General features: G+C 46.3%; 1 protein-coding gene across 1 annotated transcript in view; it reads right to left on the bottom strand.

Annotated features, from left to right (window-relative positions):
* The window catches only part of LOC119379478 (prolactin-releasing peptide receptor), a 240,165-nt gene extending 228,145 nt beyond the window's left edge, over positions 1 to 12,020 (bottom strand). The window contains exon 1 of the mRNA XM_037648779.2: positions 11,931 to 12,020. Within this exon, the coding sequence (XP_037504707.1) occupies positions 11,931 to 12,014 (84 nt within the window). The 5' untranslated portion in view covers positions 12,015 to 12,020. The remainder of the gene's footprint in view (positions 1 to 11,930) is intronic.
* Between the last annotated feature and the right edge of the window lie 3,724 nt (positions 12,021 to 15,744).

Genomic DNA, 15,744 nt, shown 5'->3' with positions numbered 1-15,744 from the left:
TGAAATAGAGACTGCATGCTCACGCACGACCGCATGTACGAGCGGTAGTCGGTGCGACAACATAAACACACCGTGAATGAAAAAAACAAACTAAAAGATTACAGTCCAAGAAAAAATTCATTGTATACCCTAAGAGTGAGGGAACTTGCTTGCCCTACTAGAACGAGTCCAAATGGGTGGTTTTCCAACAGACAGTGCCGAAATATATGACATCGACCACTTATGACACGTTCGCGCCGCCGTATATTATCATCATCGACCCTCAACGGGTCAAACCTTTTCAAGACGTCTCACAGGCTCATTTCCTACGTAGGTCGCATCTCTTCATACAAATTTCAGCGCGCCAGAGCGAAAAAAACAGACTGCAACTGCAGCCAGCTGCAGCCGCACGCATACCTTCCATACAAACGCGGAGCTTCGCACATGCCAGTGGGTTGCCAGACCAGAGACGGCGCCGCCCGCTAGGCAATATGGCGGCTCCGCGAGTTGCACTACGCCACCGCTGCCGCAGTGCATGCCGGTACTTGTAACACTCGGTACGTTCAGCCGTTCAGCTGCCTACAGCTGGCGCATCGGCGAGCTGCATTAACGAGCTTTAGCGGCCTTATTTGAATGTGTTTGTGACGTGTTTGTGTAGAATGTGTCAGCGCCTGTGTCGTGTTTTCTTCCTTAGTCATCGTCCATTTGTAGCGCTGTTTTTTCCTTCACAATGATGAATCACCAACTAGCCCATGTTTCTCTTCTAGTGCTTATTTAAATGAATTGCGTTGGTTGGGTTGACGTGCTGCGTGCTGGAATCCTACAACAGCAGCCTGAAGCAAAAGGACTCAGATTTTACGTGTTCTCAAAGGATTTCAAGCTCCGACAGGAATGTGTGCGACAGTCAACGAAGTCGGACAGAGAGGCAACTACCGCGCACTTTCTTGTTCAACGTGTTTGTGAATTCCGCGTGCATGATGCGTCGTGATGTAGCAGTACCCTATTGCGTCATAACGAGGTTGCTGCGCGACCGATGGACCGGTCAGCGACAGCAAAAGTTCATATAACGTGTGCTCGATCCCCTTTCCGGGGGCGATCGCCGCCAGCGGCGACAGATTGTATACTACGTGTTTCCTGGGCAAAGCACAGATCGCTTTAATATATAGGGATACCTAAACCGACCTCTCACCAAATGCGGTGACGACTGACTGCGATGACGACTGTCTAGCATGAACGAGACCAAGCCAAGCTTATAACTGCATGCCGTGTACAGCTCACGCCATGGAGCGCACGGCGAAAACTCGGCCGTGCCGGCATCGCAGCGAACTTCACCGCCGGGATTTCCCTATTCTTTTCAATATGTGATATTATCGTGAACGCACCGTAAAGCGGCAACAGCGGTAGCAAAGCCGAGCTTCTTACATGAGCGTAGGCTATTAACCGTACACTGCAGTTTCGAAGCGGTAGGCCTAGCGACGATACCGGCTGAGGCCGCCGTCGGCAGCCGGAGCGAGCTACGGCTTATCCGCCACATTGCGTGTGTCGCCAAAATCTCTTACTGACTCATCCCTTGTGCAGCAGGAAACACTTTGCCGTTAACGAGATTTCCGTGATGTAAAACTTCTGCAGACGGCATGACTGGCTAGTCACCGTTCAGCGGACGCGCCTCTAACCTGCTTCACGGCGACCGTCTCACCTTCATTCGCGCTTAACTCATTAATGTGATTGAAGTCGTGCGTTAACAACACAGTGTACATGGAAAGTGTTGCTTCGACAAAAAAAAGCGCAAGAAGCTTTTTTTTTCGTGCCTTCGGCTTTTTTTCCCTCCCGTTTTTGTAGCCGCGGAGAGCTCTATGCAGTTTGGCCAAGTTATTTTCCAGATACTGCAGCTTGTGTCGCTTGTGTGCTGGCGTTCACTGAAGAAGATTTTACAGCGAAAGCTGTTATGATATCATAACAACGGCCGTTTTACAGCGAAAGCTGTTATAAGATCACAAAAACGGCCGTTTTTGGCGCCGTAGTTGTCCGCCACCGCCGGTGTCCGTAACCGCTATCACGTGAAATAAGAAACAAAAACGAAATAAGAAAAAATATCCAAGATGGAACGGGGTTTGAACCTGGACCCTCTGCGAGGGAGCCCACGATTCTACCACAGAGCCGTGCCGGTGCTTCAAACTCCTTTGCAAAAAGACCCGATACAGGTTTCATGTCGGGAAGGAACCACATTCACATATGTAATATAGCGTCGTAGAAGAGTAAAATAACAACCAGGCGTCACACAGTGCGAATTGCGCAACGAGTGGGTTGTTGAATGCTTACAACCCATTACAAAAGGCTCTGCCATAATTCTTCATCGTCATCAGGCAGAGCATCAACAATGTGCACAAAGTGCCTTACAGGTGTTTAGCGGGTACCAGGGTTCTCCGTAGAATGACGAAAAATAGCACAGTGACTGCTTCCCTAGTTCATAAAGATTATAGTGATTTATAGCGTAGTGGGTACCTCGCAAGTGCACTTGTATTGGTTACCGAAGAAGCCCATAAGGCCCCCATGATCCATTTCCTCAGGGTCTTAATAAAGTTCTTTGTCTCTATCTCTCTCTCTCACGTTAACATATGTTATGTAGCGTGGTGAGAGAGTGAAATACCGACCGGCCGTCCCACAATGCGAATTACTTAAAGGGGCCCTGCAACACTTTTCGAGCATGCTCAAAAAGCGCTGCCGATCGGTAGTCGAGGCTCCCGAGAACACGCGAGCCAAATATTATAGCGATGCGCACGGCCTGGAATTTACAATAAATTCTCAAAGTCAGCTGAAAATCGCTCCCTCTTCTCTCGACAAATGATGTATTAGTCCGCAAAGTATGACGCGATTGTCGGCAGTTCCACCATTGGCTGATGTTATAATCATGATAACACCCTCATTATTACTTTCGTTGTTAATATTGAGTTCAATAAGTAGATAATATGTATGTTTATATTCTGTTATCGCGTTAAAAACACCGAACAAACATTAATATTAGCACTTCCGGTCTCACCGACAGCTCGTCTGCTCGTAGTTGCGTGGTTCCGTTTTCTTCGCCATGCGCAGTGCCGAAAACGTGAATATTTCTGTGCTTTTGACCATCGCCGGTTCCGTTGAGAGTGGCAGCCGTTCGAGTGTTGCCTCGTCAGCTGAGAACTGCATCGTCGGCACGTTCTCACGACCGACCGAGGCACGGGCGCAGCGTGTCTCCGATAACAATGCTGGCGTCCGGTAATGGCGGCGCTTCGGGGTCGTTCTGCCAGTGCCGTCTTACGAGGCGGTGTATCGGAGTATGGGCCGAAACCGATCTCAGCTGTCATTCGTTCCAAACGAGCGCGCAGGTTTGCTTCCATGGTTGGCAGAGCGATGAAAACACTACGGCGTTCGAGGTGCACACCCAACATTACCAAACCGACGCGCAGTTTTCAAGCACGCGCGATATCGGCTCCGCTCGACGAGAGCGACGCAAGCCGACAGGAAGTGGCGGCACAGACCACGTGGTTGCGCCCAGACGTGAGAGAGAAAAAAATGAAGAAAAAAACTCCGCCGGCGCTCTTGGGCGGAGCCTCGCTCCTCTGCGCTGCCTCCCTGGACTCGCTGCCTAGCTTTCCGCGCGCTCGCAGCGTTGAGTTGAGGGAGAAAGCTGCGGAACGTGATCTCTATAATTTGGTAACACCACTTAGACTTGACGGATTCGAAAAATTTTTGCGGCATATGACTCGTGAAGAGTCATACGTCAATAATGAGAATATTCCAATATAACTAAGAAAGGTGTTGCAGGGCCCCTTTAACTAGTGGGTCGTTTAAAGCTTCCAGCCCATTACAAAGGGCTCAGCCATAATTTTTCGACGTCATCAGCCGCCGCATCAGCAAAGTGTACATGATCCCTTACAGATGTGTAGCGGGTACCTGGCTTCTCCGCAGAATGACGAATAATGGCGTAGTGGGTGCTTCCGAAATTCACGAAAATTGTGATTTATGGCGTAGTGGGTACCTTGCAAGTGCACTTGTATTAGCCCCAAGAGATTTTACAACAGGCTCTAGAAATGCCACTCTTCCAGCTTTCGCTGTGACTGTGCTGCGCTTTCCGCGCAGGCCTGGCACTTTTCTTGCTCTCATGACCACGGGAACATGATTTTTTTTTATTACTAATATTTGCCCCGCCACGGTGGTCTAGTGATTACGGCGCTCGACTGCTGACCCGAAGGTCGCGGTATCGAATCCCGGCCGCGGCTGCTGCGTTTTCGATGGAGGCGGAAATGTTTGAGGCCCGTGTAATTAGATTTAGGTGCACGTTAAAGAACCTCAGGTGGTCGAAATTTCCGGAGCCCTTCACTACGGCGTCCCTTATAATCATATCGTGGTTTTGGGACTTTAAACCCCAGATGTTATTGCTAATATTTATTCAACAAAGCGACGCAAGCTCATCAACACGACGAAACGACCTGGTCACATGTAAGCACTATCGACTGTTCTTTTCTGTTAGCGCTAAGTTGCCGTTTAACCTGTAATAAAATAACATATATTGGAGGTGCGGACGCATTTTCCCACCGCGTTCGATCGTCTTGTCTGTCGAGGATTGGTGCAAAACGCCAGTGTACCTGAAGCAAGCAGCCGCACCAGCAGCGCTCAAAGAACAACTAAGATGGCGACAGTGCCACTGCCGGAAACTCACGCATGCGCAGATGGTCTGGTGAGATCGGTGTAATAAAAAGGGTCATCCGAGGTGTCAATCTTGAACCTCTAAGCCCTACGTCGTCAATTGGACATTTTCTCTTGAGGTGCGGGTGTGCTTTTCGTTATGCACCTACCAGTGCTGCAGGATTGATTGGATACTGGCCAGCCCATGGAGAGAAGAAAGAGCGAGTAGACCTTACCTATGTTATTTAATCCGACGCACCGAATAGCGCAGGTGCCTGTTCCCTGAGATCGAACGATGTAAATACTTGTACATAGAGTATTTTCTTCCATCAACATGTCCTGCTGACTAGTAAGCGAGAAAACGCGCAAAAACGAAATGTGGGTGGCGACGCCACCTTGAAGTTTCCGCACCATTCGCCGTGACGTCACATGTTTTGACGGAGCCTACTAGGGACTACGTAGTTCCTAATCGGTAAAAATGAAGTACATTGTCCTCTGAGAGGGCCATAGACTTACCATACCATGTTTGGGGTAATTTCGTTGAGCCAATGGCGCCAAAATACGACAAATACACTTTGAAATCCGTGACGTCACGCGGGGACTTTTCGGCGCGAAATTTAAAAATGAGACTTTGAACTTGATTTTCTTCTCTATTAATAAACCTATGATGGCGAAATTAACGACATTAGAGTTCTCAGAGCACAATTTATCGATCTACACCTATTCATTGTTTCTCTTTAGTGTCCCTTTAAACCATAGGTTTGCAACAACATCCGCGACCCCCAGCTGGACGATTTACAAGGACGTATGTGACACTGGTCGGTCTTGGCTCATTTGTCGGCAGTGTGTACGGAGAATGCCACCTGCATTGGTGGTGAAACTAGATTCCCGGGGAAAACTGCTCTGTAATCCCGTCCGACGCAAGAAGACTTGCCAGCTCCTTCGGGACTTAGCAACGTCGCCTCGTCATTCGTATGCCAGCTTTTGTTTACTTTTGAACTTTTGTTATAGTTAGGCATATGCTTTTCAAATGTTAGCGAATTGCGATTAGACGCACACCCACCTCACATACATACATACATACATACATACATACATACATACATACATACATACATACATACATACATACATACATACATACATACATACATACATACATACATACATACATACATACACATAATATATGTATATATGTGTGTGTGTTGACATGCCAGCCCCCCACTGGTTTTGAATACGTGTTGGGCCGACAGAGTGGGCTTCAATCACATTGCGCAACGTTCCCTCCTTTCTTCTTCCTTTCTACATCGTCAAGAACTGAGAATAGCCACAGAACGGGCGGAGGTCCCGTTCTGTCGATAGAACGGATACAAAACGGTGTCCGGACGACTTGTATTGGATCGAAACGTAAGCGCTGGCGCAGAATCGAATTAGCCTGCTTTGTGTCTGGCTTACCCTAATCCTGCGCCGATAGTTTGCGAAAATCGCCACGTCAAATTGCGACACCACCTAGCATCCACTCAAGACATTAACACAAATAAATTTTTTAAGTCATCGCGCTCTTGAATTTCAAGCTTTGAAAAAAATGCCTGCCAATATTGATGTTGCGCTATAATATTTCTATATTTCTTCATGCGCTGAAAACATTTCTCAATTCCCTCAGCTCGCCTGTCGGCTGTTTGCTCCCTCTTGTGACGTTTCGTTCCGTGCCCGCCTCCATTCTGTTACAAAATAGAACCCCAGATCATGGCGAACATTCGCGTACGCAGCGCGTTTTTACGTGCTTGCGCCGTCTGCGCATGCGCCGCCTCGGAGCACGCACGCACAACACGCGGTCGGGCAGCGTACGCAGGGTGTACGTATGGTTCGGCCTTTAGGTGGAGTGATGAAATCAATAAGTTCGAGGGGATAAAGCGGGAACAGCTCGCACAAGATCACCGGGAGAGAGGCTGACGACTATTGAGGCCTCTTCGGTTACGCAGGCAAGGCACCTTAACCGGTATTCAACCACGTCTCAGGCTCTATTCGTTTCATTCGAACCACACGAGATACTTCCACAAGGGAAGTTCCACGGCACTTTTTAAAAAACCGCGCCTTGTCTTATCAAGCGTGACGTAGTCTCTAACATTCGCCTTAAGTTAGGATGCCAAGTGGAAAAGGCCAATTTTTTTAAATGTTATTTTTTTGTTTTTGGTCATGTTAAATGCGCAACTTATTGCCCATCATTTTGCTGCATAAAGTTTCTGTCTACGCAGTTTCTTTCCACAGATACAAGTAAAAATGTAACAATCATGTCAAGTGCGAACATGTAATATTGCTCTAATAGCATTGTAAACCCATCATTTTTAATCGTAAAAAGTAATAAACTTCTCTGCAGGTGGACGCACAGCGTCGTACACTTTAAGGACACGTATGTGAGCCTGTAAATCATTAAAGAATTGCAACGGAAGCACATTTTATATTTTTGAAGCAAGTTGGCTTCGAGCCTCATCTCTACACTGCAAAAACTTGCCTCATAAACGATCGGCACCGCATCGTGAAAGCGTCCTATCACGACACTGATGCTGCAAAGCAAGCTAGAAAAGAAAAGAGAATTTGCCGCTCGAGCAATGGCACAGACAAGAGTAAGGTCCAGGATGGAACTAGCTACAAGTATCAAGGATTTTAGGGCTCTTGGTCACCTTTTGTAAGCGCTGCACATGTTTCGAATCTTTTTTGTTGATTTTCTCAGAACTAACGTTTTTGGTATTTTTCCGTACACGAACATTTATAACATTTTTGCTAATAAAGATTTTTTATTAAAACTTGGCACACTTCCTTATCACATTAGTGGGTGTGCAATGAACCTCAATAAGGAAAATCATGCCACAATATTTAATATGGCTGCCTGTTATACGAAGGCGCCCCTAGTGTTAGTGCATAACTTTTCGTTTATTTATACACTACAATTTTAGTATTCATCTCATCTCATTTGTTTTGGTTCATTACACTGGCCAGAGCTTCTTATATGTATCTGCAAAAAATGAGGTTTTTTGTTGAGTGGAATTTGAGTTAGGACTGTTCGCGTGAAGCCCACTTTTAATCATATTTTTAATTATGAAAAATTAACAAAAAATGGGACTTGCTTTACAATGCTAACATCCTCCTAAAAAGGTCTGCTTTACAGTGTAGCCTAATAATATCTAGTGATTATCGTCTTTAAAATTTTTCTCCGACACTTGGCATCATACCTTAATTTAGACCACTCGGAAATGCCCTACTTTTCCGTACTCTAAATCTATCTTCGCGCAGCTACGTGTAATCGCTGCCGAAATGGTACGCAGGAAGCCATCTGTTATTTCGTTTGGAAGGTGGCACAGCGCGTATGTTTCTTAAAGTAGGTTTTCTTCGGCATATATATGCACTGCTTAATGAGTACATGACAGACAGGCGAGTTTAGCGAAGCCCAAAATTTCTGACCCATAAGCTAATGACTAAATGCAAGGGAGCTGCATCATTATAGCATTCTTATGTTCTACCGAATCATGCATAAGCAGTCATTAATTAAGCGATGAAGCGTCTTCGGGGCTTTTGATGCATCGCGTGACACACGAGCCCTGCGGGCAGGAGATGTCGTCTTATCATGGAGAGCTCATTCAGCCCTTCCTTGGGGGTATTGGTGAAGCCCCAGGGTCTGAGATCATTTTAGAATAGAGAACGGCACCAGTCGACAGAGATTGGGAAAAAAACTATACTCGTCCATAAGTTCATTAATATGCTATATTTGAACGCACAAGTGGCAAAAATATGCCAATTCTACCACGACGGGAAAAAAGTCACCAATAAGCATTTCTGGCATAGAACTGTCGAATAAGATATCGACGGCGTCATCAAGGGTAAACTAAGGAAAAGTATTATGCCGTGAACACGATAATTACAGTGTTAAATTTCAGGTTTGTTGCTATTGCACGGCAGCTACGTTTTTGTATAAGCTACGGTTAGATGATTTCAAAAGTAAATAGCAATCTGTCGCATTTTATCTGTTGACCCCAGGACGTGGTAACCTGTGAAACGATTATTTTAAGAATGCTAAGACGTTGACGGCTGTAAAGAAATTTTAAATGCGAAGCATTTCTTAGCGAACCTCTGGCACTTTGAGCGTTTCTATCTACGTATATATCTATCTATCTATCTATCTATCTAGCCGCCTACGTCTGGGTGCTCTCATGATCGCCTCCTTAACTTGGTGTAGACCAAAGTTTGCATGGGAGGGTAAGAGGATTTGACGAATATGAATGCCGGGTCATGACATGAATAACGTTAAAATCCTGTCACGTACGTCGTCAAACCCTTTCCACTAGACACGTGTGGCACTACCCGTTTACCACGGGCCGCGGTGTACGGGAATGCGCCACAGGTGCTCGACAGTTTATATCTACCCAGGAACGGCGAGAACAGACATTGGTAACTCAAATGCTAGAGCGTTAAGGAAAACCAACATCGGCAGCGTTGACTCAACGAATGGAAAGAATGAAAATTAGGATCCCAGCAGGAATCGAACCCAAGCATTCTGCGTGGCAATCAGGTATTCTACCACTGAGCCACGCCAGGTCTATAAATTGGTTTGGAAAAACAGCCTACGCAGGCGTAATATCGGTGCAACGTCAATTGTGGTTGTGGTGCTGGCTAACTAATTTTACAAGAAAGCATTAAACACTACATGATACTCCTACGATTTGTGCTCCTACGATACAGGCGTCATATCAGGTTAACGTATGTAGTTCCAGTGTTGGCTCCGCTTTTATAGCAGTCTAATATACATTACCTTTGTATTCCTATGATTCAGCAAGATATATTGAAGCATTGTTCGACCCCGCAGAAACACGTTAACGAAAGTTACATATGATATCCACGTCACCGCACCATAAAGTGCACTTCGTCCACTACAACGACGCAGTGTCATCTTCATTTGTTACGAGGCTGGGCGTTGGCCTCATGCTGACCGAGGATCATGCCAGATTGATTGAGAGCCACTTTGTAGACTAGGCTACGTAGGCCACATACGCCCAGGTAGTCTACGAATACGACAAGCGCCATCCACTGATGTTGGTCTACGTTGCACTATCCAGGCCTACCATCCTCGGCGGTCTATACTTCACCAACGCGAAGGGTGGCTTCAGGTTCCGACATGTCACCGGCTCTGTCGACAGAAAATTTGTCGACGAAATGACCGAAGCATCCACGAATTCCAACAGCTCTACTATACCACATACTTCACTACACATGGAACCCTCGTCACCACGATCACGACCGGATCCTATAACAAGTCATGGCCAGCTGCTGGTGCTCACCGATCCCGGTGATGATGCCCTTGTTCAAGAACTGTCAAGAACTTTTGCACACATGCACACGGGTTCGTGAAAGGTGCGTGCGTTCTCGGGACACGTATAAGCACTACATAACAGCTTACCGCATCTGGTGTTGGTAATAACCACGTTGCCATTGGCAGCGTTACCCAACCGTAAACAACTCTTTATATAACACATATACGGCTCTTCAACATATATGTGTGCGTATAAAATTTATACAAATCTTTAGCGTCATCTTGTAACGTGTCGCTCAGTAAAAAAAAGTAACGCCACAGTCACCTACCCGCCGCATGCTTCGCACAACATCGACTCCCACGGTACGTGGGATCTGCCGAATTTTTACTCTGGCTAAGATGGCTATTAGTGGCAATCTGGGTAATGGTGTAGTTTTCCTGCTAGCGCCTGGTCGTCACCAATATGATCCAGGCCTCCGAGAAGAGATCCTGGAGGTCATCCCGAGCAAGCATGCGTCACTCACGAAGAGTCTCTTTTTATCTTTCGCTATCAAAAAGGGCTATTTCTTGAGCTTGGTGTGACGGTCATATTGAAAAGGTCAAATTTTGCAGCCTCTATATCTACATAATCTGAAACTGCAGGTGGCCTAAATATTGCTTCAGTTAGCCTTTACACAAAGGCGTTGTAGTAGTGTTTATTAACAACGGGAGAAAACTCGTCAATTAATTTAGTGAAGATATTTTTTTAGTAGGTGCAACTTGGCATAATTCCACGGCTCAAGATTGGTAAAATGTATAAGCACGCTTCAAAAAAAATGTTAGCTTTCTTATAGCATCTTTCGCGCTTTGTTGCTTAGTAAGTGTGATCAAGTTGCGGCCAGTAATAACAGCGTGATCATAATGCTAATTAAAGTGGAGTAGCATCATTAGTCCAGATGAAGAGCATTATGATAATATGGTCCCTTAACTTTGTATGATAAATAATTAGCTGTGTAAGAACAAAGAACAATAAATACGCTCATAATGGTTCTGAGCCCGAACACGAGACACCGGACAACAGGGACACTGAATGACTTGTGCCAACTTGCCCAGCTTGCCACCTTGCTAAGAAATACGCACGTGCCTCAGTGTGACTAAGCTCTTTTGCGAACCAGTAAATAACTAAACATGTTCCACAAATATCTTCAGTAGTGGTGCATGTCGTGAACGCAACATCTGGCATGTCGTGAACGCAACAGAAAACATCTACAAAGACGGTATGACGACCGTTACGTAGCGAAAAAGCACGCATTCAAGAAAATTATGTAACAAATTTAATCTATGAGCAGTGTACAGTAATTCGTAGCAGATATTGAGGACGAAACTCTGTGCCAGCAAATATGGCTTACTATCATAACCAGCTGCAATTGCGACATGTGGACGAAAGTACAGAGCAAAAAAATATAGGTTTCTGACATTTTTGTTGTTGGCTGTCTGCATTTCGTTGTGCCCAAGTAACATGCACATTACTAAAATCATCGTCCTGAAGAGGCGAAATTGCCCCTTGCGGCCCAGTAGATTTTTAAAGGAATCTAAACCGAATTAAAAGCAGAACTGATAAAATTAACGCATGTGAAATGAAGAGGATGACAGAAACAAGATAAATGGTGCGTGTACACAGCCATCCTCATATTCTGCGGAAAATCTCAATTTCCTTGCAATAAACCCCCACAACCATAAGCGCAGGCATTTCGAGCAAGCATTTTCCGGCAAGAATGGTATGCCTAGGTCAGCAGTCGCCACAAATACGCTCTGTTCAGGTGAGATGCCGGAGTAATAGCACCGCATTCAGCGTAGGGGTTTCACTCCATTCCAAGCTAAGAAGGCCGCTTCAAGCGGGTATTCTGGCCGGGACAGCAATGAGTATGCAAATGAAACGCTGTACAATCAAGTCTGCGGCGTGAGTCGGCGTCACTTTTCGCACAAGACGGGCATCACTCACTTTTCGCTGCACTTGGCTCGCCTTGCCGGTCGGCCCGGAGTGGCGGCGGCGGCGGCGAAATCGATGGTCAGAACGCGCGCGCATGCGCAACCGCTCACGTGACACCGTTCTCCTCTCTCGACGGGTTCAAAATACCACGGTTCGAACCCATCGGCGGCACTCGGCCGGTCGTACTATTTTGCTTCGTCCCCTGCTAGCATGCACGTCTCGAATTTTGCTCCCGACATGAGCAGCCGAGTTGTAGGCCCCCGCATTCCTTGTCGCCACTGAGTGTTTGTTTTTCTGTGAAGGAATTTTGGAATTCATGCACTTAAGAATAGCGAGGACACTAGCTTATTGTTGCAGCCGTTAATAACAACTAATATTGAGTCAGTTTTTCTTGCTGCATGGACCACATCTCGGCAAAGGGACCTTTTTATGTCTCGTTGCGCCTATCACGAGAGGACGAGCAAACTTGCTAAATGACTCTGAATTTCCAATTGAGTGTGCACAGCGTCGGTGTAGGCAGCAATCCCTTGCTGAGGTCGGATCACGGCTGCTTCCATGCTGCTATGTCGTGTCGTCAGGTCTCGTTTCGGCGGAGAATTCGTGAAGCTTCTGTCTAGTAGGCGAAGGTAACTGTGCAAAGGCAGGCGGCAGATGCGGTGAATGATGTGTCGATGATGCCAACCTAGGTCAACATTTCATTCCTGGATTTACCTCCGAAGATACCCTAGGTTGACTTTTTAATGTCGTCATTCAGGCTAATTAACCTTTAACAAACATATAGTTCGCTCTGTGGCCAAATTCATCTATATCTTATTAGAAGCAAAAAGCACCATATCAACAGCAACTTAAGGTATTTTTTCTGCCTTTTCTTTGGAGTACTTGCACATAAAGGGCTTCCATAAAGGGCGCCAGTTGCTAAGAGACATACAAATCTGTCAACTATTTTACCCACTGAGCCTCTTCGATTATTCGCTCGGGCTGCCAGAGGGCAGCCAGCGGGCTGCCCGACTGCCTGCCAGACGTTCGTTCTTCTCGGGCAGCGCCGAAGCTCCGCCCACCTGCCCGAATGCTGCCGTAAACGCGTTCGTTTTTTCTTCTCCGCGGCAGCCCCCGTCACGGACTCGCCCTCCTGCCGGAACGATTTTGCGCTGGCAGCAAGCAGACGACGCGCTCTTGTGCGTGTGTGTTTTCTTTTTTTTTTACGTCGCGTCGTCTGCTCGTGAATTCTTGGAGCAGAAGTTCGGCGCTCGGTTTGGCGTTCTTTTTCAACTCGCTGCTTGCGCGGTGGTTGATGTTAATTCAAGTTGAAGTCGTACGCTGCTTAGCATGGCGTCCGTCTATGCGCCACGGAAGATTATATTAAACGGAGTGCAGACGGAAGTGCGCCCTCTCTTAAAGAACAGTTGTGTTGTGCTGCACGACGGTAATCCCGTGTATGTGACCGAAGGCAAGATATTTCACTGTCGTGCGAGTGATTTTCGTGTTCCTTATGTCTCATTTGCGCCCTCACGCAGGAGGCACACACATCACGTTTGCCGATGAAGGTTGCTGCAATGGTGGTGCGTCAGACACCAAGAAGACCGCCGAGGGCGATAAAGATGGGTCACCCGCACCACAAGAAGCGTCCGCTGAAGCCAAAGTTGAAGCTGAAGAGACACAGCTGTGGCCGCGTGCCAAAGTGCTGTTCCTTAATGAAACGAAAAAGACACTCGAAGCCGATAAGCGGATCCGGCTATAAACAAAACGGGAGGAGTGGAAGACCCTTGCCGTAAACGCGGAATTAACTTGGCAGTCATCTGAACGCAAACCAGGTGGAAAACAAATGTAGAACCCTGAGGAGAGCCTACATGAAGGGTCACAACATTCGCTCGGGAAATGACCTGACAGTCGTCGAATTCGAGAAGTATGTTTTAACTCGTGCTTTATATGAACTCTCATTTTTTAATTTAAAAAAGAATCGTGGTCGACTTTGTTCCCACTACCAATTAGATTTCAATATAGGGAAACATGCAGTGCATGTGGCAGTTCCCATTGGGCATTTAAACTCCGGCGGGCGTCCAGTGGATGTCCATTTCTGGATGTCTTGGTCGTCCAGTGGACATCCGCGAATAGCCGATAGGCGTACAGCGGACATCCGCTGGACTATAAGGCGCATACTAATTGGCAATCCAGCGGATGCCCCACGGGTGTCTAGGGCGGATATTCGGAGGTTCAACGGACGCATGCAGGAGCTCTTTTTATTGTATTGATGTTTTCATTGCCATGGAGGGGAAAAAATGCGCGTGGCAACCGCAGATCAACCGTAGTCGCTTCGTCGCTTGCAGCGATCGAGTAAGATTTGCGGCTTCACAATATGTGTAATTTGTTTTAAAGGGCATCGCCACCTCGATCGGCGTGACTTAATTTGCACGCCATATCCTCAAATATTAAAGACGATTGTCTTTCTTAGGGAACAAACGCAGATACTTTGGTGCCCGTCTGTTACCCTATATTCAGCCACCCGGCTAAAGTTTAACTACTTTCTGAATGCCCAGCCATCTTGAACTGGTAGCGGGATTCATAATTGTGAACATTCTCGATCAAAAAGCAAATATTACGCATATCTGAGGCGCAACATCAATACGTAAGTATTAGATGGTGCGTTCCTTTAGTAGAAAATATATCGATACATAATTCTAAAGACCGTAGTGTTTCTGAGGCTGCGCTGAAAATGCTAGTGTTTTTTGTGCTGTGCTGAAAATTCGACGCTCAGCCAGATGCGGCGATTCAATAAACACCCGTGGTGGCCATACTGGCAGCGTGCGGGTTTTCTCGGGCGTGGCGCGCTTTCAGCGCTGTAAGAAATGACCGAGGGGTTTTTGAAAGCGATATATAGGCTTGGCTGCTGTAATTAAGTACTTGAAAGGCAATTATGTACATCACATTTTCTGTTGAAAATTCGACCTATCGCGCGCATGATGGCCCTCAAAGACATATCCTTTATTCATAAGTACCGAAAACCACAAGTTCGCAAATAAAGCCCGAAACAATTTAAAATCGTACGCGACTGGCGATATGTCCTGCACGTTATGTCCCGAGGACGTCCGATGGAGAAAAGCAAACGGACTTGAACATTTAATCCGACATTGAAATCCATCGGATGTTCCCTGGACAACTGCTTAGAACGTGGACGTTCGGATTTTATTCGGATGTCCGAGGGAGTTTCAATGCCCATTGGGTTAGTGTGACTGTAGTTACCCCTGTCGGTCCAATAAACAAGCGCGGAGGTTACATACGATCGACATTTGTTGTAATGATTTACGCAAGATTGAGGCATAGGTAAACTTGTAAAAAAACCATTTATTCATTCCATCTGCATCGTGACGTCGTTTGCATCAAAATCGCGATGAATTCTGACGCTCGATATGTACACCGACCGCTATATACCAGCATGTTGTGTTGAGCTTGTATGCATGCGCGTAATAATGTGATAAATATATCGTGCATGTAACTCTCCTTACAATTATCATGATTTATATCACCAGGGAGCTCGGCGAGGTGCTTGAAAAAGACCACGCCGACGCACCTGCTAGAGCCGGGAGTAATGAACAAAAGCAATGAGTAAGTCGTCACTGCTATTGCATGCATGCAGGATATTACGTTCTTTTTTTACATATAAGATAATTAAAGAAGCAGTTACACTGTGTGAATGACAACAACAGTGCGACACTTGACCGGCCTCCTAAAGGAAAGAAAATATCAGCGTTCCACGCATATTTTTATATATGTAGAAGCTAGGTCGGGTAGAGCACAATATGTGGGGCTCAAATGAATTGTATTCATTCAT

Source organism: Rhipicephalus sanguineus, chromosome 1 (assembly GCF_013339695.2).
Source record: "Rhipicephalus sanguineus isolate Rsan-2018 chromosome 1, BIME_Rsan_1.4, whole genome shotgun sequence".
In the NCBI taxonomy this organism is placed as follows: domain Eukaryota; kingdom Metazoa; phylum Arthropoda; class Arachnida; order Ixodida; family Ixodidae; genus Rhipicephalus; species Rhipicephalus sanguineus.
This window is presented reverse-complemented; position numbering and strand designations above follow the sequence as displayed.